The 23,172-nt window shown below is 36.0% G+C and overlaps 2 protein-coding genes, 3 long non-coding RNA genes and 1 pseudogene across 5 annotated transcripts; 3 read left to right on the plus strand and 3 right to left on the minus strand.

Annotated features, from left to right (window-relative positions):
• Window positions 1–3,542: 3,542 nt before the first annotated feature.
• Window positions 3,543–6,264, minus strand: LOC120194070 (probable WRKY transcription factor 14). Its single transcript, XM_039196467.1, has 3 exons — window positions 5,633–6,264; window positions 4,951–5,091; window positions 3,543–4,443 (listed from the first exon to the last, which is right to left on the minus strand). Exons 1-3 carry the CDS (start codon window positions 6,247–6,249, stop codon window positions 3,879–3,881), a joined length of 1,323 nt encoding a protein of 440 aa, XP_039052398.1. The 5' UTR covers window positions 6,250–6,264; the 3' UTR covers window positions 3,543–3,878.
• A 442-nt stretch (window positions 6,265–6,706) lies between these two features.
• On the plus strand, window positions 6,707–8,217 carry LOC120194318. The gene is made up of 6 exons (XM_039196653.1): window positions 6,707–6,710; window positions 6,823–6,991; window positions 7,075–7,175; window positions 7,275–7,515; window positions 7,602–7,967; window positions 8,103–8,217. The coding sequence occupies exons 1-6, from the start codon at window positions 6,707–6,709 to the stop codon at window positions 8,215–8,217; spliced, it is 996 nt and encodes a 331-aa protein (XP_039052584.1).
• A 1,147-nt stretch (window positions 8,218–9,364) lies between these two features.
• On the plus strand, window positions 9,365–15,237 carry LOC120194071. The gene is made up of 3 exons (XR_005522935.1): window positions 9,365–9,374; window positions 14,586–14,696; window positions 15,158–15,237. It is a non-coding gene; the product is annotated as an uncharacterized LOC120194071 (long non-coding RNA).
• Window positions 13,456–14,475, plus strand: LOC120194072. The gene is made up of 3 exons (XR_005522936.1): window positions 13,456–13,684; window positions 13,845–14,352; window positions 14,437–14,475. It is a non-coding gene; the product is annotated as an uncharacterized LOC120194072 (long non-coding RNA).
• A 949-nt stretch (window positions 15,238–16,186) lies between the features above and the next one.
• On the minus strand, window positions 16,187–16,884 carry LOC120194073. Its single transcript, XR_005522937.1, has 3 exons — window positions 16,794–16,884; window positions 16,605–16,689; window positions 16,187–16,434 (listed from the first exon to the last, which is right to left on the minus strand). It is a non-coding gene; the product is annotated as an uncharacterized LOC120194073 (long non-coding RNA).
• A 1,881-nt stretch (window positions 16,885–18,765) lies between these two features.
• Window positions 18,766–22,930, minus strand: LOC120194069 (annotated as a pseudogene).
• Between the last annotated feature and the right edge of the window lie 242 nt (window positions 22,931–23,172).

The following is a 23,172-nucleotide window of genomic DNA, read 5'->3' on the forward strand; positions in this document are numbered from 1 at the left end:
AATGATGCAATTTACCCATAAAAATGTGTCACATGCAAATCACCCGTTAAGTTTTTAACAGTGAGGTACTAAAACGAAACAAAAACTAAAATTTAGATGTGATTTTAAAAAAATTAAAATTTTAAATACTAAAACGGATAAAAACGATAGTTTAAATACTAAACATGTAATTTATCCTATATAATAATATAAATTTTAATATATGTTGGTTATATTTATATTTATGTCGCTTTCAAATTTGGAAGATATAATTCCAAGTGACGTGTCTCTTATCGTTCATCCACAAAAAAGATAAAATGGGTTGAAGAGGAGGACAGATGACACTTCCCTTTTCCCTAACCTTTTTAATGGTAAAGTACAATTTATTTTAATCGTTAATTTTTTTAAAATTATAAATAACTAAAAGTTTATTTAAATTAATACAAAATCACCATTAAATTTATAATAATTGTAAAATGATGGTTAAATTTTATCAAAATATTACAAAATAATCATTTAATTTTATTAAACTGTTACAAAATACTATAGTTAAAGCAAGGACCTTTTGTGTACTTTACCCCTAAATAAAAAGTAACGGTGTCAGTGGTCGGATTAGGTTATATCCTGCTTTGCTTTGGTTCTGCGGGACACTGTGTCTTCGGAACAGTCAATGAACAACTGTCATCATTGTTACTCGGTATTATTGGTGCTTACTACTACATATTCACATTTCCATTCAATCATTTCTTCAACTAGCCACGAAATCTATCGTTTTTAAATACAATCCCTGTTCTTTTAAAATTAAATCGATTTCTTCAAAATTATTATCAATTCAAATGAAAAAGATGTTACTAATTTATCACAAGTTTGATCTACCAACTTCTTATATCATTAACAAAATTTTAAGTGTAAAGTATTTGTGTAATAAAGGATAAATGAATAATGGTTTGAGACATTACGAAGCTGATGCTTTAATTATTGTAGAATAGCATATGAATATGCTTGAATAATTAGAGAAAGAACGGAAAAAAGGGTTTTAATTAGATAAATAGATGCAAAGGTGATGTTCTAATTGTTGTAGAATAGCCTATTCATATGCTTGTATAATTAGGGAAGAAAGGAGACAGAATACATGCACCTTAAAAGACTTTATAGGTGCTGATGACTTCAGTATATTTTGAGAATGGTTTTAGTTAATTTAATTATACATCATGTACGCAGTTATACATCACTTTGTCAAGGGTGAAATATTAATAAAGTTAATATTACAATCTTTTTTATTGCTGAGTTAATGTCATTGGAAGACCATAGAGTAAAATTATGTAAGAATGAAACCCACACATTTTCCACGTACAGGACTTGCAAACCCTACCTAGTACGTACGCGCGTGTTGTTTCTCTGGGCCAAAGTTCAAACCTCTCTCATCTGTTTAGAACGAAAGCCTCTCATTTAACGAGACTGCTTTTGCGTTTTTTCAAGTAGAAAGAAACAACAAGTCTTGATCCATGTTAACCCAACCAAAGAATTCCATCCCACCGGATACACCAAGTGAATGTTGTTGGGGCTTCACAAAGCACGTGTGTATATACTTTAAGGATTGCTTTTACAAAATTTTAACATTAGTATTTTCGAAATTGCAACATTTGCTAGAAAAATATGTTGTTAATAATCAACTTAATAAACAATTCAAGAGATTACTCAAAAAATATCATACTTATTAAAGATATAATAAAAATTAGGGGTCTCCCGCCTATAGAGTGTTGCTTTGTTGGGTGCCGACTATTAAAAGTCATCAAATGGTCTATTGACTATAAGACATTGTTTTATTGAGTTATCGTACTATTGAAAGTTACAACATAGTCACCTGACTATTCATATTTTCCAAACTCGTTATTTTCTGTTAAAAAATTTGACGGTAATATGAGGTGAATACAATTAACTTTCTGACTGTGACATGATAAAATTTAATCTCAAAATCTCAAACGACTATCATATCTCAATCAACATGTTAACGTGCAATTCAGACCATCGATAATTCTTCAATGAAAAATGATGAGTTTGAAATATATGAATAGTTGAAAAATCATTTTATAACTTTTAATAGTCAGAGGACTTAACGAAACAATACTCTATAATTAGTATTATTTTGTAACTTTTAACCCTTAATAAGCTAAAAAAACAATACCCTATAATCGTAATAACATTTGTGTAAGTTTCCCTAAAAACTAATAAATGTCGACCAACACTGTATTGTATTGTTAACGAATATTATTTCAATTCTAATTAACATTAAATCTCAGATTTGATTCTAAACAATCCCTCCCCTCGCCTTAAAGATTAACCAAAAAATATATAACTTGTAAATATTTTCAGTGTGACATTGATAATATAATAATTCATGCATAAAACTAAAATATATTAAATAAATACTATATAAAACAATGCACACCATTGTTAGACACCTATAGAAATGGAACCATTACATAAGAAATTAATTACGTAGCGAAGTTTTTTAATTGTATTCCAGCATTTAGGGGTGAGAATAGGTCAGGCCAGGCCAGGCTTTAATAGGCCTGGGCCTGGTCTACAATGATTTGTGTAGGCATGGGCTTGGCCTGTGGTCTGTCAAAGGCTTTTATTTAGGCCTGGCCTGGGTCTGTTTAAAAGTCTGGCCTGTTTAAAAGTATGTTTAAAAGCCTGTTTAACAATAAACATTTAATATTTTCAGTTTAGTCATTAATTTTAGAGTAAAATCCCTATTAAATCACTCTAACTTAGTACATTTTACAAAGTAGTCACTCTAAATAGGCCGGCCTATCAGACTTATAAAGCTTTTTAATAAGCCTAAGCCTGATATGTCTAGTTAAATAAGTTTTTAAAAAGGCCTGAGTCTGATCTGTTTAGTTAAATAAATCAAGCTAGGCTAGGCTTTATACAGGCCAGGCCCAGGCCCCTGTAGGCCGGCCTGGTCTATTCCCACCTCTACTAGCATTATTAGTGGCTTAGGGTTTAAGGTAATTTCATATTTAATAATATACAAAGTGCAAATATATTGATTTCTGGATTCTTACCCGCTAGACTCATTTTCCTCTTTATTTGAAAACTTGCTGAGTTGTAGTTCTCATAAGTCGTCATGCCTGTAGTTCCAGATACACAAATATTTCATTAAATGCAAGCCACACGATTTATCTACTTCTTTATTCTGTACAAATTAATGCAGATAAACGGTTACTTATTTTAAAGATTGTTTGCATTAAAAAAGAAGAAAGAAGCTGAATTCATTCGTATCTGATACGTGTACAACAATAAGAATGAGAAGTTAATAGTGTGAGGCAAGAAAGAAAAATATAGAAAACCCCAAGCGATTCAAATTTCCAAATACTATCAATGCTAAAGTCTAAAGAAATACTATAGTTGGATGGATGATAAAAGAAACAGAAAGCAGAGGAACCCAAGGCTGAAGCTTTGTTTTTTAATCTGGCTCACTCTTTGCACATATCCCGCAATCAGATTTGATAAGAAAATTCAACCTTTTTCAAATGATTTTTTTTAACCATTGCTGCCCGAGTTTTCCAGTCATGTCTGATGGCACGTACTTGTTTGCACTATTGAATCCTTCTGTTCTTCAGCTTTCTGTCCCATCCAAAAGGAATGTGGGACATCACAACCCTTCCCCCCTCTTCTGAATCTCCGTACTATTCTGGTAAAATAACAACAAAAATATAACCAGCCCACCCCTTACGGAGCTAAGATCAGAAGGTAAATAACACTCCATGGTAAAACCAGGGTTTATAGCATGACCTTGAATCTGAATTAAGCCAACTCTGATACACTTTTGCATGTATTTGTATTAGCTACAAACTCAAGGTATTGCTATAAACCCTTTTGGGGTTTTGTTTTTAGAAAGAAGCATTGTTGTTCCCTGGCCAATTGAACAGACCAAAAGGATCCATTGTTTTCGTTTCTTTCTGCTCGTCTTGATCAGCACCACTGAATCTTTGTGGAAACAATAGGTTAAGAGGGTCTGTCTCTATCTCATCCAATTCAGCAAAGAAATCGTCGGCTTGCTGCGAGTTTGTTGGCATTGATGCTGGTGGTATATAGGTTTGAGGGATTCCTTGATCGCCAAATTCGGCATCGTCTGGTTCCTGCTGCTTCTCCATGTCCTCGCTCTCCTCTTTAGCCGATGCACTTGCGGTTGAGCTGACAGCCGCTGCATTAGTGGGAGACAGTGCATCGTTGCTGCTCTCTTTAAGCTCTTCTTCCTTGGGGTTTATCTTGGAAGCAGAAGAGGTTTTGGATGGCTGAGATCTTGTTGATCCCGCTAGAGCATTCCTCTGAGTCGGCCATGGGTGATTGTGCTCTGATGTATAGGTGATGACAAGCATGTTGGGATCAGTTCGGCTTCGCTCCACTTGCTTCCTTGCAGAACAGCCTTTGGAACTGCTGCATCTGTAGTAGCCCCTGGAAATATACAGTTTACTAAAGGATCAATTATTGCAAATTGGCTGGATGAAGCGCACAATCTGATATATAATATCTTTACTTATAAACATATACATACAAAATGTAAATGAAGCACTTCGATCAAAGAAGAAGAAGAAGAAAACATTGGTTATTCATGTTTCCATATATTAGGAAAAGCACAGCCGATCGATGAGCATGTACGATAAAGAACTGTGCTATACACTAAGAGGGGAAACTCAGCATGCTCGAGTGTATAATAGTAAATATCTTTTTCATTGTTATTATTAAGAAATACATACAACATAGAAACCAAGAAACATGATTTCTGCAAATTGTCATCTCAGAAGACAGCAGAATAGCTAATGCGAGTGCAGTTTTGGTTTCTCAAACTTATCAGTAGTTTTTTGGCTCGTCGTCTACTCGTCTTGTCAATGATAATAACATAACATAACAAAGTAGCTAGTAATATAATGTTTCACTAACATAATGTGCATATATATGTACCTTGGATAAGGGGAACCTTTTATGGGTTTCTGCCCATATTTTCTCCATGCCCACAGATCCGAAGGAACTACTTCTCCACTAGACCTGCTGTTTGCAGCTGCTGGTGCTGGAATACAAACCACCTTCTTAACCTGGCTCTTTCTGTAATATACACAACAATTTACATTACTTATCTTGAAACTTGATCTTTTAGCAAATGATAAAACTTGCCTACAAAAGTTTTTAAGAAGAAAAAAAACAGCAGTAAACATCATCATCCATGCGAGTACTTTCACATTAACTATACGGATGCTAAGTTTACCAGTTAAGCTAACTATGGACTTTACCAGGTTTGATTAAAAGCCTGTCCGGATCGCAACATTTTCAGGGTTAATATAAACCTCGTGGTGAGCAAAACTTGCCTACAAATCATACACTCCAAATCTCCAATGCATAAAATTCAAATACATTAGTTGGTAACAATAAACCCTAATTTCTTACATTTACAATATGATCTCATGAAAGAAAAGGAAAAAACCCAAGGTTCCAAAATTTTCACTAATACCCTAAATGTTATTAATTCATGCATCATGGGTGTCAATTAATGAGACAAAGAAGAAGAATAAAAAATATAGTAGCCAGCTGGGGAGCTTCAGAGTTTAATAACGAAGGTTGAGCTTAGTGAATTAAATATTACCCTAACCTTCTCTTGATACCCAGATTCCGCGGATATGAGATCTGCACTGGGCCAGTGTTATCAATAAAGCTACTTTTTGAGGTGGTTTTGGCATTAATCATGTCGCTTGGGAGCACAGCAGGAGCCTTAATTCCTCTCGGGGAAACTCCAGTAGCAGCCATCATCGGCAAATCACAGTGCGACACAGGTAGCTTACTTAAGCTTGTCGGGGAGATCTGAATCCGAGAAAATATGTTGCAAGGACTCCTCGTATCTTCTTCAAACATCTTACTTTGACCCACGATTGTTGCTGAACCGGGGAAGCTCGACGTATCTTCAACGGTGGTGGAGCAGCTGGTATTGATTGTATGGTGATGATAAGCCGAATTAGGGCTGTTAAAGTATGTCGAACTAAACTCGTGAAGAAGTGGATCTCTGATACTGGAGAAAGGGTCACCGAATGTGTTTAAACCATGACCTTCCGTGGCTGAAGATGGAAAATTATTCAATGGATCGGAAGGGAACTGATGCCAGCTTGAAGTATGAACCGTGTAGGAGTCTTGATCAGCGGCGCAGCTCAACGGATCACCACCACTTGCCCGAACTATGTCTTTTAAATCACCTTCTCCTCGGTAGCTCTCCATCTGTAAAGAAACAAGCTGATTCTCTCATATAAACGAACACTGCTCCGAGCTTTAATTTGCACCAAAACTAATTCCAGACGTGAAAAAAAGCAAGCAAAATTGCAAATGCTTTGAATTTTCAGAAGAAGCAAACAAATATGGGTTTCTTTCTTTCAAGCCTTGAGAATAAAACCGATGGGTCGATATAATCCTGTTTCTTCACTCCAAAAGCAAACAAAACAAATTCAAGACTGTTTTGTTTTCTCTTTCTTCTTCGAAGCGAGGGGGAGAGAGAGAGAGAGAGAGGGAATCGCTGACTTTTAATACAAAACAGGTCTTTTTTATATGTGCTACAACTTGAAGGAGATAACAAAAACAAATCAATCAATTAATTAATAGCTAGTTAAAGAGGTTTCTTTATTTAAACTGCAGAAAGATTAGTAATTAATTAAAACAGTGTTACAGCAGTTAAGGCCAAATGGGTTCAATATATATAAAGATTGTACGGTAGTGTTTATTCATAATTTTTTAGTCATTAATAACGTATGTATATACATTTGCAAATATAATTGTTTAAATCTATTTTTGTTAAAGGCATAAGTATCTCTGATAACACATTGTTAGCACAAGAGATAGTCAGAGGTTATTCAAGAAAGAATCTCTCCCCTAGGTGTGCAATCAAAGTTGACTTGCAGAAAGCATTTGACTCTATCAGCTGGGAGTTCCTGTTGAATGTCCTTGATGCTATGGGTCTTCCTCAAAGGTTTTGTAATTGGATTAGGGTCTGTGTGACAACTCCTAGGTATTCAATTGCTCTGAATGGCAGCTTAGTGGGGGTTTTTTTAGGGGTGCAAGAGGTGTTAGGCAAGGGGACCCTTTATCCCCTTACCTATTTGTAATAGTCATGAAATTTCTTTCAAGCCTGCTTGATGTTGCTGTCAGGAATGGTATTTTTAGATTTAATCCAAGGTGTAAGAGGATCTCCCTTACACACTTGTGCTTTGCTGATGATTTGTTATTGTTTTGCCATAGTTCTTTGGACTCAGTGTTGGGGGTTCTTAGCATTCTGGATAAATTTTATGACCTGTCTGGTCTTAAGTTAAATGCTATGAAAACTGAGATTTTTACTTGTGGAATCCCTAGGGGTGAACTGGAGCAGATTAGAATAGCTACGTGCTTTAGAGTTGGTCATCTACCTGTAAGGTACCTAGGGGTACCTTTAGTGACCAGGAAATTATCTGGGACAGACTGTAGAGCTCTGTTGGATAATATAAAAGGCAAGCTGAGGTAGTGGTCCAGTAGGAAATTGAGTTAAGGGGGAGGTTGCAATTAATTAAAGTGGTTTTGTTTAGCATTTTTAGCTATTGGAGTAGGCAGCTTATTTTGCCTAAGGGTGTCATCCAGGACATTGAAAGGGTGTACATGAGATTCTTTTGGAAAGGCAATGACTCTCCTGCTCATGGTGCTAGAGTCAGTTGGAGTCATATCTGCTCTCCCAAATCAGAGGGTGGCTTGGGGCTTAGAAGTTTGGTTGGTTGGAACCAGGCTTGTTGTTTGATGCTTATTAAAAATCTATTGGCTGATGAAGGCTCCTTGTGGATTGCCTGGGTCAAGGCTTACTGCTTTAAGCATGAAGACTACTGGAATGTTGAAAGTAAGCCTCATTTCAGCTGGACTCTCAGGAAATTGATTAAGATGCGTGTGCAGGCTGGAAGTTTGTTTACTGCTTCTGTTAACTGGTCACAGGCTAGAGGAGGATGGATATGAGACAAAATTAGAGAGAGGAAGGATAAGGTTGAGTGGCATCGACTCATCTGGTTCCCTTCGCATATCCCTAAGTTCTCTCTGATTTCATGGATGGCCATCCTTGACAGGTTGCCAACAAAGGAGAGATTAGCTCGGTTTGCTGTAGTGTCTGATGCTCGTTGTGGTTTCTGTGATGATGATTTGGAATCGAGAAACCATCTCTTCTCGGATTGTCCTTACTAGAGGGAGGTTTGGGCTTCCATCCTGCATTTGTGTGGATTACAGCAACAGTACATGAGTTGGATCGAGTGGCTGTGTTGGCTGATTAGAAACTTGAAAGGCAAGTCCATGCTAGTTCATATTCTGAAACTAGCTTGGGCAGGGTACGTTTATTACATCTGGGAGGAGCGCAATCGTAGATCTTTAGAGGATTGTCGCGTCCAGTTGATGTCATTGTAAAAACAGTCAAAGAGGTAGTTAGTATCAAATTGTATAGGTATAGTATTAATACATCGAATACTGTAAATAATCAACTTTGTGCTGATTGGGGATTGATTTAGGAGGTTACTTGTTATTTGTAGTAGCAATTGTTGCTTTCTTTGGATGAAATATATTTGATTGATTATCCAAAAAAATATATATATAATTGTTTAAATTCATAGAAAAAAATCTCTTAAATTATGAGACCTCTTGATTGATTCTCATATATATTTTTTGTTTTATGAAGTTAAACTCTATTTAAAAAAATCTTAAACTTTACTCTTTTATTTAGACATGTCCTCATATTTTATTGTAGCTTAATAAACTCTCAACCTTATATCCGAAGGAGTTCATGATAAAAAATATTTTTAAAAAATAAAATCAAAATAAAATTAATCTTAACCCAAAAAATATATAATTCAATATTAACTTTTATAAATTTAAATATTTAAAAAAAAACCTATTAATATAAATAATATTGACTTTCACCTGGGTGTTTCCTAGAAACAAGTGTAGGGGTCCGAGGGACGTTTGGGGAAGTGCAGTGCGTTTGGTTTGATAACGTGGAAGTTGGATCACGACCTCTCACAGTGATTCTTCACTTTTTATGATTTTTCTTTCTGTGGTTTATATTACTATCCTACGAGCATCCAGTTCCCCCGTTTTAATACATATCATTCCAAATAGATATTATTTTATAATTATTTAAAAATATATAATAAAAGTGAATAAAACTTTTTTTAATATAGAAAGATAAGTGTAATTTAATGTTAAAAATTGCTCAAGCCTTGTAAGTTCAGTTCTATGTGATCGTGTTTTCGTTGGCAGATGAATCGTGTTAGCTTGCACATTTTTCAAAAGAAGAGAAAAAAGAACATGACTGCGTGTTAAAGAAACATGAATTGACTTGATGACTGAAAGTTCCTTTTAGTTAGATGATAAAGTACACAAACATCTTCACATTTGTTTTGTTAGATTTTGTAATTATTAAAAAGTTATGAAATGATTTTTTTTATTATATGATATGTTTTATCGAGTCTCTTAACTATTAAAAGTTATAAAATAGTTATTTGATTATTCATATATTACAAATTCATCATTTTTCGTTAAATTCATTATTGTCTAAGCTTAACGTTAACATGTTCATTGTGATGTGATAAAATTCGACCATAGAATCTCAAACGACTATCGTATTTCAATCATGATGTTAACATCTAACTTAGACTATCATTATTTTTTTAAAATAAAAAAAAAACGAGTTTATAATATATGAATAGTCAAATGATCATTTTTTAACTTTTAATATTCAACAAAACAACATCCTATTATCTGATAACCATTTTATAACATTTAATAATTAATGAATTCAACATAATAACATATTATAATTAGAAGATGGTTTATATATTATACCCTTAGTTAAATAAACAGTGATGTGACGTAAAATGAAAGTGTTTAATAAGAATGTAAAAGAGTCGTGTCGATAAGTTATATATGAGACACAAAGAGTGGCAGTGAATTTGTGTTCAAAGATTGAGGCCTTCAATGACGAGACTCCAAATTTCTTGATTAATATTCAATTTTTTAAAATAATAATTAATTTGATTAAATAGATTAAAATATAACAAATGTTCACAATATCACAAAATTTAAAATAAAAAATTACACTGATCGGATATTTTCTTTTAAAATCATATGAAAAGGAAAAGTGTCTAAAAATAAATATAAGATTATACAGAAAATTAGGGAAATAATTAAACATTCAGAGCTTAGTATATCGAGTTTCGAAAAGTTCATCACGAACGAACAAGGCAGCCGACGGAGCTACAAAACTTGGTGCTATCATAAACAAAATCTAAAATTTTATAATTTTTAAATTAATAAATTGTAAACTGATTAAGAAATAATGTTACAGCATTAAAAATATTTTGTCCCCATAATCAATGTACCGTTCAAAGTCAAAAGGGGTTGACTTCGAGGATATAGCATCGGCCATTCGGCCTGATTATGTTACTGCTGTAATGAACTTGTTTCCCACTTTATTTTCCACTATTCTGTTATTGCACCCACTTTCCACGTGTACAAAATTAAAGCATCCCATTTTTAATTTGACATATTTTTCTATAATCTCTTACACAGTTAGTAAATTAAATTTAAATAAATTAATCCGAAAACAATCATGAGTAGCCTGAATCTTAACATATACGTATAATTATTGATTATTGGATTAAATAAATTATAAAAGCATGTAATATTAATTTAATTTCTTACAAGTTTAAATGTTTATTTCAATTAAATTTCAAAAGCTTTCACTTTCATTTTTTTTGAAGAAAACAAATTGTTATAAAAGGCTACTTTTTCCATGTGACATGAAAAACACTAATGGTACTTAAATACGAAGTTTGAGTTAAGAGCCGATCATTTTGATGATTTTTCAGAATTTAGGTTTTTTCCCTATTCCCCCCCCCCAAAAAAAAAAATTGTTGGTTAGTGTTTTAGTAGTAATTGATGGGATGAATGGAAATCACCGACCCCTCAGATTTGATGAGACATTTTCAGAATCCATTGTCCATAACTATCTCTTTCCCTCTAACTCAATTGTTTGGCTTCTCCTGTAACCCTAATCCCGGTGTGATCGTTTTGTCCTGGTCCGAATATGATGTTGATCAATTCCATTTCATCATTTTAAATTTTTAGCAGTACCATTATTATATAATAAAATTACAATTGTGAGTTCTTTTTTTGGGTGGGTGGGGGGGGGGAACCCTTGTTGGACGCTGACGAATGCTTTGGTGCGTTAAAATAATTGGAATGATTCAGCTGTGGGAGTTGAGTTAGGTACACACTAGACACTTGCCCAACCCCTCTTCACCGGTTGACGTCACCGTCACCGGCAATCTCACAGGTTTCATCCGTCACACCACACCTATCTAGATTTCTTTACCTTACAAGTTGATACTCATCTTTATATTTTATTAATTATATATTGATTGATAATTCGTTACCCTTTCAAACAATACACATATATACCAATCTATCGAACTATATTACAAGGGTCACTTATCAATTAAATAACAATTTAATAAATTTATTTAGAATTTTAAATAATTATATTAACAGTTATATAAAAAGCTAAATTTATTTAGAACAATTATATTAAATACCAATTGATTTGTTTAGGAAAGTTACGCATTCTGTTGATGATATTGTTCTTTGTGTCAAGGAGATTGTTTGTGTAAAGTTGAATGGTGGAGTTATAGATATGGAGGATAGAGTCAACGTGCAGTTGGTTCCTGCCTGGGGTATTTTGTAAATAAGGTACAAGTTTCTGTTTGCAGCTTCGGCTGCTTTCTTGGACAATATATGAAAATTGCTTATCAAAAAAAAGAAAAGCTATATACATTTAATTCTAAAAAAAAGAATAAGCTATATATACTTGCGCCAAATTTACATAAAAAAATTACGAGCACAAACTAAGATGGTTAAATGGATGAATTGGCTTTCCACATATAACTTAGAATTGAAATGATGAGGAGGACTGGTGGAAGGGAGGACCAGTCGAAGTTAAGATTATTATATTGAGGCTGTATTTTTTTAGGGTTGGCATGCCTTTTGCATGAAATTTGGAAGGCTACTCCACTGATCATGCGGGTGGGGTTCCAGTTTCTCAACAGGGACCGACACTTGATTTTGAGCTATTGAACAAATTTAAACTTATTAAATTTCAGGAGTCGAATTTAAAATTATAAAATTTTAAGAGATGAAAATTGATTTTTAATAATAAATATATGAAAAAAATATAAAATATATGAAAATTTTAGATTTTTAAGGGGATGACAGCCCTCATCTATTGCGCCTAGGTCCATCCCTTTCTCTCATCGCCTTGCTCTTTCTTTTCACCAACCTTACCTACCTACCTATGGAACTTACCTGTGCTACCCGCCTATAATAGATCACACACTTATGTATGAGATTTGCATGCATTATATCATTATATGTATATAAAAAGAGATCAACTGGATGACTGTTTTTTAAAAGAAAACATGATCTTATTTGAAAAAATAGTTCATAATCATTTCACATCAAGATATAATGATAAAAATAATACGCTAAAAACATTATTAGTCACAAAAGATAATGTAACGACGTGCGAAAATTCATAGTTATCCATGCTAAAAGCATCACAAAAGTTGGGAGAAGATGGAGCTCAAGCATCAAACATCAAGACCTTTTAAAATCAAATAATACTCTTTGAATTATTTGGTCAAGACGTTCCCTCGTCACACTATATGGGACTTATAGACATGAAGCGCATTGGAATCTGTGAGAGAGGGAAAACAGCTTTTAATATTTTGTTGTGGGATTAAATTAATGTTTTGGATAATTAAGCTGTTGGGAAAGCGTGCTGTTTCCCATGTGACATAAATAACTTTGCTTGCAACGACAATAAGTGATTAAAATATATAGTATTGTTTTGTTCGTTTGCATTAATCCCCATGCCCTTTAAGTGCTTTCCAAGTTGAAAATCAAACCGTCATCCATTCAAATCTCTTCTTTTATGAGATCATTATCCTTTCCATAACAACGTATATTTTCTTTTGTCAATTAGCCACGTAGAGTAATTTCTTAAACTAACAAATCATCCAACTGTTTTGGTGGAATTTATTTATCGGTTGTTATTATGAATAGTGAAAAGGTAGATATGAAAGTGGAAATAATATGAAAAGTAAGAGAAACAAAAGTATAGTTGTTGGGCCAAAGGAACACTATTAATATCTGTATACGGCTACCACACCCACTACTCGGTTATACTTTCCAAATGCAAATAGACAAAACTGCTTGGCGGACTCAAAATTAGTGGCCAGGCCCATTGCAGAATCCGCAAGAGGGCTTATAAATCCTTGCCCGTAACTAATCCCACTGGTGTTACCTTGTAACTAATATGATAGGATGTACAACGTCATCGTTTATAAACTCCAGAATTTTTGGAGCGAAGATGCTACGTTTTACTTCCCACAATCAACGCCTACATCTCCTCCTCCGCAGGCTCACTGCATTTTCGATGCTCTCCAAACATTTCCTCGCTTCCTCTCTACCGCCGCTGCCTCTTAAAAACTTCCCAATACCCTCTAAACGCTTCATTCCCTATCTTTCTTCAAAACCCTTCCCCAAAATCCTTTCTTTCTCGCTTAGCACTAATGGGTTTTCTTCGCTTTATTCTCCTTTCCAGGTATTTCTTTTCTGTGAATTGGCTGTTTATATTGTTCAGTTTTATTTGTGTCGGAGAAAACAAGAGAGGCATTTATGTGTTTAATCGTGCTGACACTTGCATTAGAGCGTGCAAATGTACATACTGGAAGGCTTACCGGAGTTCCTTTTTTATCTCTAAGTTCATTCTCAAGAGTCTGAAGACCCACCCAAGGATATGCGCAACTTGGAGATTTTGAAGCATAAACTCAACCACCTTGGCATCGATACGACTAAGTGTGTGGCTGGGCCTGAAAACCGCTTAATATGTCCCTCGGTATCTTTTTTCCTTCCAACATTATTAGAAGAGCCATGTCTTGGCAGTTGTAATCCAGATTATAGGTCAGAGATAACAGATTTCGGAAAGCATGGGATTTTTGCCACATTGCTTATTCCGGCCTATGAACAGACGACACAGTTTATGATCGTGTTGAAGTTGTTAGCGATTAATAGGAAGAAACAACGTACTCTAGACATTAAAACTAGAGAAATGTTTTCAATTTTCAAAACCTTGGAACCTTCCAATCATTCTTTCTCCTCACTATTCTCAGCTTTATTGGCACTCTTTCTCTAAGTTGATGTTCTTGTATGATAGTACAATGGTGGTGACTCAGAGGAACTTAGCTTATCTCTTTTCATTGCTCAAGATGGGTATGCTGCATCCTTTTCTTTCTTGTTGACTACTTTTTAATTCTTGAGGGTCACCAAACCATTGCTGATATATTTAATTTATAGGTATTCAGCTTCGTGGGTGTGTTTTCGAGCAAAATGTGGATAGAAAGGCATCACAAAAATATTATGTTTCTCCTCTTAAATTGGAGTAGCAATTTCTGCCTGTGTGAAATTTATTGGATATAAGCGTCTCTTGGTTCTCCTATTTTTAGGCTTTTGCAGATGGCAAGTCATCGTTTGAAAGTTTCAGCTGAGTTAAGAAAGCTAAGGTCATAAGGCAAATCACAGTGAAGAGTTTGCAATTAGAACCACTCTGTAATCAGGTTCCTACATTTCTCCTTTCTATATATTTGTCCACTGAGGTTTGTATTGATTTAGAATTTGAAGAGCAAATCGAAACCATTGCTTTTCCCCCGTCAGCGTTCATATGCCAAAACCGCTGTTTCTGCAGTACTGCTTAAACATAAATTTGTGCAAATTGGCCTTCAATCTGTGTTTCTTTTTGTCTAACCCTCACTCTTTTGGAACATAGCGAGCTAGGCCTCTGAAACTTCATTCTGTCTATCAGTGGTCAGAAAGTTGAATGTTTGTCATCCTTGTTTAAATTCATAAACGAAATGCTAAATGTTGATATCTGTTGTGTGAATTCCAGATGGTAATGCTGTTCTGTTGAGTTGGAAGATAATTTCCTCGTTATTTATCTGTATCTTCCTTAAGGTTTAAGTTTTAATTTAGTGGATTGTGATACCTTAGTTAATATTATTTTTTTTTGCTCTTGTTTCAGCTCATTGCATATTTTGCAGAGCGAATGATATCTGTCTGCACAAGAGAAATGGCATAATGCAAAAAAAGAGTGGTGATGAGGTAATTATGAATCCTTTAAGTTATTGGCTTAAGATGCTTACTACATAGATTAAGTCCTAATTTGTAGTTTTCAATGCATGCCTCTGGTATTTTCATTGCTGAAATTGGATGCTCTCTCGGCTTGTTGCATATAATGATTGCCCTGCATGTGCTATATTTTGAACCTAAGTCCACACTTCTAGTTAGTTTGTGGTTCACTTCACTTCTATGAAAAAAACAATGAATTTGAACTCATTGGATGGAATAAAAAAGTGTACTAGTGGTTGGGTTACTTCACCTTCTATCCATTAATCCTTCTTACAAGCTTCATGTTCTTGAGAATAAGCCTCAGTCTTTTTATCAAACTTTAGATATCAATGAGTGTTCATTGTTATAATAAAAAGGGATGTTTGGGAGAAGAAAAAGATATGATACCAACCGATGTAGGAGAGATTAGATGAAATGTACCACTTGGAGTTATGGTCTATTATGAGTAAAAAATGGAGGATATTAAGGTTCATTTAGGGATAATGTGAATAGAATCCACTACTACCATCTCTATTGACCCATTCTACAAAGCGGGCGTGTGGAAAAAAGGATGACGGGACTCTTTACTTAATCCAGAATTCTAAACTGTTTGTAACCTTTCTTGACATGGATGAAGCTAGGGACGGGTATGGGTTGGGTCGGGTTTTCGACCCACCCACCCGACCCAAAAATTCTAACACCTCCACCAGAAATCCGACCCGAAACAAAAAAATTTCACCCCGACTCGAACCATATATATGATATGATACCCGACCCGGCCCGGATTATTATTATTATTTTATTCGAAAAAAGTAAAAAGTTTCTAAAACCCAATATTTGCAGTGAGATTGATCATTAAAGTTCAAACAAACATAAATGAAAAAGGGAAGAATCTCTCAAATAGATGATCAAATTTCTAAACTCATCACCAACAGTTACTAAGAGCAAAAAAGTCCAGCAGTTACTAATTTACATGGCATGGCTGCATGATCAAGTTTCTAAAACCCAATATTTGCAGTAAAGATGTAAAACCCAAATCTCTATTCAAAATTTGCATGGCATGGCTGCCATTCTCATCTCATCTCATTTCATGCTAATTACTAATTTTCTCATCTCATTTGAATTTCTAGTAAAGATGTAAAACCACTTTGCTCAATTTAATTGAGAGAATTGTACTCGTTTAAGGCATGGCTGCATCGATAAAACAACAATTAAAACCCTAAACCAAGAAACAACTAAATGATAGTTACTAATTTTCTCTGAAATTGAAACCCTAAATCTAACAATAGGTTGAATAGAAACATGATTTTCACATATATAAAATCAGCAGAAAATCAAAAACAAAAAGAGAACATACTTACCTTAATAAAATTGAGATTCTTCACTCTTACAAAGCACCGATTGTGAGAAGACAAGTTAAAAAAATGGAACTCTTGAAGGCATAAACTGAAAAAGAAAGATTTGAGTTTTAGTGGGTGATGAAATAATGAACTAAAACTCCATAAAATTCAATTTTTTGCACGAAAATGAAGAGAGAGAGAAAAACTTACCTTTCGTTCGTGAGTTCCTGCGCAGAACGAAAGAAGGGAAAGTGACAGCAAAGAGTGAATTGGGAAAAGAAAATATAATTTTAACTTCTAGATTTTAGTGACAGCAAAGAGTCAAATGTATAATTGGGGAAAGAAAGATTTTAATGTAGGAAATATAGGTGATACGTACTTGTCATACGATAGGTACGTGACATTCCACCATGTTTGTATATTGCTAGTTTTCCTTTTAATATTATTATTATTTGATGGTGGTCTTATTCAATAAACTTTGGCAGGGTGACGGGTGTATATAATGACTATTGATGATAGGCCAGGGTGTTGATCCAATTTTGAATGGCACGACTATGGATTACGCATTGGGGTACTGCTTTTCCGATGAAGAGCATAAATCAACATATAATTTTATGTTAGAGATGAAAATATAGAAATTTGTATTTAAAATTTAAAGATGTAAAATTATAAAATTTTAGATGATACAAAATTAGATTATCATTAGAAATATAAACAAATATTTAAAATTTTCAAAAATTCGATTGCACCTTTCAACACTTTCTTTGTCAATCTCTAAAATAAAAATGTTGCTACTAGAAACCTATTGACGTTATGTGTGTGTGTCTGCATTGTATTATGTTAATGTTGCTTAAAAAAATAGCCCAAATGTGGTGAGATCTATGCATGTATGAATGGAAGAAAACCATCCAAGTCATTTGCCAAGAAAAGTTCAGGAATTTTGGTGCTCCTCAATATTGCTCGTATTTTATTTCTTTTAGGCTTAGTTTGTTGGGGCACTCGTGCCTCAATTCAAAACAGCTTTCTTCAATGCCTCCCCCGCCATTTCTAGCTGTTGTTGAAGCGTATGCTAAAAACATTGGATTTTCAACGAAAGCAACCGTCAAAACATTTAGCTATTGTAGCCGCCGCCATGCTTGGATCCCACGTCCAGGCAACTGTTATTTGATCAGAATCCAAAGTGGTGCCCATGATTACTAGGGTCTCTCCTATGTTTTGGAGGTTCCTTTTGCCGTGCTTGGCATGTTCGACCAGCGTTAGAGTTACAAGAGTGCATCGTTTGAAGCTGGAGCGTATCGGCAAGCTTCACTACAGGATAAGTGATAGAACTGATACCTAGGCTTGTTGGCCGGGGTTTTATCCGACTATTGGAGTTGGTGCACACTTTTCCGGAGGTGGATATGGAAACCTGATGAGGAAATACGGACTTGCTGCATAGAGAGAGGTGATGCTCGATTAGACGATGTCAATGGTACAATCATCGACTGAGAATCCATTAGTGGAGGTAGTCTTGGAGTAATTCTAGCATGGATGATCAAACTGGTTTCAGTTCGTACTAATGTTGCAGTCACAATGTAGCACGAACCTTGAAAATATCAGTGGTAACAAGTTGCCATAAGTTCCATTGATGATTACGTGAATGGGCAAAAGTTTTTCAAAAGCATATATGATAATGTGAAACAATCCATTGGAAGATGATTGAATCAGAAACGATTTTTATGTTATGGAATCCTTATAGTGGATTTTGGATTCGGGAACGGAAATTTCGGATTCGGAAACTCCGTTCCTGCATAGAGGGGGAAACCTTCAGTATCACGTATGATGTGATTTGGAATGGTGATGATGGTAGATACCAGTTGCCAAATAAAGGTTACACGCTACAATGTACAATCCATTCTTTATTATGATGTTTACGCTATAACATACTGGTTAGTTGTTGTAGACCAGGAAACAAGAGCCCAATGGAAGTTGAAAAAATTGCTTCATATGAGAGTCAAATGTTATATGGAATGAAATACGACTCCTTAAATTATAAAAAAAAAAAATACTCAATTCATGACTTATCTTTATACGCCAAAATCATCAAGTTTCTTTTTTACTTGGTCTAAAGCTAGTCAGTGTCGGTTAATCTCTTAAAACTTTTACTGAAAAGTAAGCAATTAGAAAGCAAAGGATTACATAAATCAACAAAATTTAGTCGAGAGAAAAAGGAGAATTACATGCAGATTAGGCTCGTCGTTTACTGAGACGCCAAGAATTAGGTTCATGATATCTATCATAAAGAGGCTCAATGCGTTCTTGGCGCTTGCGCTTGCTCATTTTCGTGGGATCTGCCTGTTTGAAGAATCTAGGCGCAAGTTCAACCAGCCATTTTGGGTCTATCACCGTCACCTCTCGCATATACTCCTTTTTAGTCATTACCAGCTCATGGTAGATCACCCAGTCCGGTTGTCTCTGGAAAAGGGCACTACTTGGGTGAATATAAACAGGCTGATTCTCCACCACGGTTCTATATCCCTCCTGTGGGTCCTTCCTTGCAGCATGGAAGAAGAACCCTGCTGTGATTGCTTTCCTGATCTTTGTAAAATTCTTTCCTGCACTCACTACGCCCAGTTTGTATCTGAAAAAAATCACCCGTTCATGTTAGAACCTCAAAAGGCCAAGTATAAACCTCTTAGCATGGTAATAATACTCGATACTAGTAGAGAACACAAAAGATTCAAAACTAACAAATTGAGAGAGAGAAAGACTGCTGGTTGATGCTTTCGTCAGAACATGTGAAGATATTACTAACAAGAGACTAGCCAGAATAATGCAAAAGCAATAAAGCATATCCAGAGAACAGAGACATTCAACATAAGCCTTGTAGTCTCCTAAATGAACATTGACGATCCCTAATCTGTCACTAAAAATGAAAGGAACTTGGAAAGCAAGTTGGTGATGAACGTTCCAGCGAATTAAGCTAAAGCAACATTATGCATTTTTCAACTTGTAAAGCAGTTAATGGTCATCACAGTAGTAATAATCATAAAGATACATTCTACTAGTGATAACCAAAAAGTGTAAGCTCAAATACATCTTAAAAGTAACAGTGTAGGACACAATTAAAATCTAAAACCATAAAAGATCAGATATAAAGAAAGTTATCAAAGATCAGAGACAATTAGCAAAAGATATTATAAAACCAAGAGCATGAACATACTTGTCCATGATGCTGAGAAGTTGTTTTCTAACATCTTGTGCCCTCCGTAAAGATCAAGACTGAACAAAATTTTCAAAACACCATGGCCCTGAGAAGTTCTTAGCTTTCCAAGCCTCATATACAGCAAGTAGAGTCAAATGGTCTCCCTCGGGCTGGAAAAACTTGGCACTCTTCTGATCAGCTTGAGCTTGCTTTTCCCTTGGTCTGTAGAAGATGTTACCAGTTTGGATCATTGCAATAATTGTCAATATCTCATCACTACAGCCAAGGTCCACACTGGCCAGTAAATTCTTTGATAGTGGTGGATCAAGAGGAAATTCTGCCATTTTCCTACCCAATTTAGTTAAAAACCCCTCCTCATCTAAAGCTCCAAGACTGTATAATTGCTCCATGGCAGAAAGGAGAGCTTGTGGGGCAGGTGGATCCATAAAATCAAAAGAAAGGAGATCATTTATGCCCATGGCCTTCATTGTAAGTGTTGTCATGCCAAGATTAATCCTCTGCATCTCTGGAATTGATGTAGGAGACATCTCATTTCGATATGCACTCTCCGTGTACAAGCAGTAGCATTTTCCAGGTCCCGTACACCCAGCACGTCCAGCTCGTTGCTTTGCTGAAGCTTGTGAAATTGGTGATATGACAAGGGAATCAAGCCCTTGCTTTGGATTATAAACGTTTTGCTTAGCAAACCCAGGATCAACAACATAGAATATTCCATCTATAGTCAAGGAAGCCTCCGCAATATTGGTTGCCACTACGACCTTCCTTTTCCCAGGAGGGGCAGGATCAAAAATCCTAGACTGCATCTCACTAGGGAGGGCACTATAAACTGGTAAAATGATCAATTCAGGAACATTTTTACCTAGTCCTTTCATCCTCTCATAAAGTGATTGGCATGCAAAATCAATTTCCTCCTGACCAGTCAAGAAGAGGAGAATGTCACCTTCAGGTTCAGTCAAATGTATCTGTAGGACTGTTATAAGGGCAGCATCAAGGTAGTCACTCTCAGGTTGTTTTGTATAGAGTATCTCCACAGGAAATGTTCTCCCAGGAATACTGAAAATACTGCAGTCAAAGAAATACCCTGAAAACTTCTCTGCATCCAATGTAGCCGAAGTAACAATCAGACGAAGATCAGCTCTCCGCCTCAGAAGTTGCTTCAGTAACCCAAACAGAACATCAGTGTGAATCGTACGCTCATGAGCTTCATCAAGCATAATGACCGAGTATTGAGAGAGATCCTCGTCAATCAGAATTTCCCTAAGAAGCATACCATCAGTCATGTATTTTATGACGGTATCTGGTCCGGTACAATCTTCAAATCGAATAGCATAGCCAACTTCCTCCCCCAATCGACAACCAAATTCCTCAGCTACCCTCTTCGCCACAGACATTGCAGCCACTCTTCGAGGTTGTGTACACCCAATCTTACCCCTAGTAGTGTACCCAGCCTCAGCAAGATACTGGGTTACCTGGGTAGTCTTACCAGAACCAGTCTCACCAATGACCACGAGAACCTGATTATCATGCACAGCCTGAACCAGTTCCTTTTTCAGTTCATAAATTGGCAAGCTCTGCCTCTGCTCTTGGATGGAAAGTTTAGATCTCAAAGCTTTTCCATAAGCATCCTTCTTCCATTCAGGCATATCATATGCTGACAATCCAACACCTCTCAGCTCCTGTGCAAGATGCCTCTCACCAGTCTCTGGCATTGGGTCTTCCCAGGGACGATTCAGATCCTTGGGAATTGAATCAAGCATTGTTCTCTGCTGCTGCTCCCGGACTTCTCTCCGTTCCTTAATAAATGCAGATTGAAGGGCAGCAGCACGACTCAGGGAACCTTCTAGATTCTTGAATATTTTTACCGGGGATAGATCCACTGAATACCTAGTCTGCCCTTGCAAAAAGGCAGGTTCGTCCTCATTCATTTCTATCTCAAGCTCCTCCTCAGCACCCTCTTCTTCATAAAGCATTCCATCTCCGTCCTCATTATACATGGGATGGGATGCTCATCTACTCTCAGAACACCGGAAGCCATCAACTGTTTGGCTTCCCATATCTCTGGTGAACTCATTCTTTTCAATGGCCTGCGCGATGGGGCAACATCCTCATCCTCCAAAATCCTAATCCCTGAAAGGCCAGTTCTCATCACACGTCCATCTTTTCCCCCTGAAGGATTTGTCCTAAAAGCATCATCATCCGAAGTCTTCTTCAATGGCAGCAAATCCTTACCAGTATTCTGATCAACATCTCTCATAGACAAACTCAACTTCTGACCTGAAACTGAAATTACTTTCACATAAACCTCCTGATCCCGTTTCACAACAATTTTAGCATTGGCAATCCTCCTAGTAGCCATCTGGGAAACATGAACCAAACCCTCCTTTCCCCTCAACTCATTCAATTGCACAAAACAACCTGAATCCATCACCCTGGAAATTCTCCCCTTGTATACCTTGTATAACTCGGGCTCGTTATCCTTATACCTACCATTACCTCTCCTACCCCCTCCTTCCTCACCTTCCATATTATCATGGTCCCTGATCCTGCCCCTGCTCCTATAATCCCTGTTATCATCATCACCATCTCTATTATCTCGGGTTCGATCCCTATTTCTTCCCCGACTGCCATAATCCCTCCTATCATCATCACCAGCCTCTTTGTATCTATCTCTATGCTTACTCCTATCTCTATCTCTATCCCTACTCCTATCTCTATCTCTACCCTTATCCCTCCGATCTCTGTCTCTGTCTCTTTCCCCATCTCTATCCCTATCCTCTACTTTTCTTCTGTCTTGAGCCTCCATCACAATTTCCTTCTCCAGTTCTTTTGCTCTATCTTTATCATCTGCAATAGCTAAAGCTTTAAATTTAGACTTCTTACCATCAGCGGCGTTTTCCTTCTTGGATTCCTTCTCAGCCTTGGGCTTTGGTGGCAGAATAGCGTGGATGATGGTAAGAAGCGTACGGACAAAGTAATCAGGTAACTCGGCACCGTTTTCTTTCAGCTTGCCATCGAATTCATGAACGGTCTCGGAATGGCGGCCCATATCGGTGATGAATTCATCAAAGTTTTTAATATATATTCTGTTGTTATAGTGAAGTCTGAGGATCTTGTTGTTTAATAGCATACATGTAAGCAGGAATGCTCATCTCGTACACTTACTGCTGAAACCTTTGCAATGACCTCACTGCGATTTTGGCATCACAAGGATTCAGCCGACTTCTGGTACATATTGCAATCACTTATGATTTTTTTTTAAATGTTTACTTGCTTTTCTGTTCTTATGTCCTTGTGATTTTTTATATTCTAGCGTTAACTATTCTTTTCTTATTTACCTTTTAAATTAATCAAGAGAGGTGATACCTCTATGGAAGCAACCAGCTC

This window comes from Hibiscus syriacus, unplaced genomic scaffold (assembly GCF_006381635.1).
Source record: "Hibiscus syriacus cultivar Baekdansim isolate YM2019G1 unplaced genomic scaffold, ASM638163v2 tig00116997_pilon, whole genome shotgun sequence".
Lineage (NCBI taxonomy): Eukaryota > Viridiplantae > Streptophyta > Magnoliopsida > Malvales > Malvaceae > Hibiscus > Hibiscus syriacus.

Bases quoted from the DNA above. Each gene is read 5' to 3' on its own strand.
- LOC120194070 (XM_039196467.1), bottom strand. From the start codon at position 6,249: ATGGAGAGCTACCGAGGAGAAGGTGATTTAAAAGACATAGTTCGGGCA. The intron at 5,092-5,632 runs GTTAGGGTAATA...TGTATATTACAG, and splicing joins AATCTGGGTATCAAGAGAAG to AAAGAGCCAGGTTAAGAAGG. The intron at 4,444-4,950 runs GTACATATATAT...GTATATTTCCAG, and splicing joins AAAGGTTCCCCTTATCCAAG to GGGCTACTACAGATGCAGCA.
- LOC120194318 (XM_039196653.1), top strand. The intron at 6,992-7,074 runs GTTTTGTAATTG...GGGTTTTTTTAG, and splicing joins GCTATGGGTCTTCCTCAAAG to GGGTGCAAGAGGTGTTAGGC. The intron at 7,176-7,274 runs GTATTTTTAGAT...CTTTGGACTCAG, and splicing joins TGATGTTGCTGTCAGGAATG to TGTTGGGGGTTCTTAGCATT.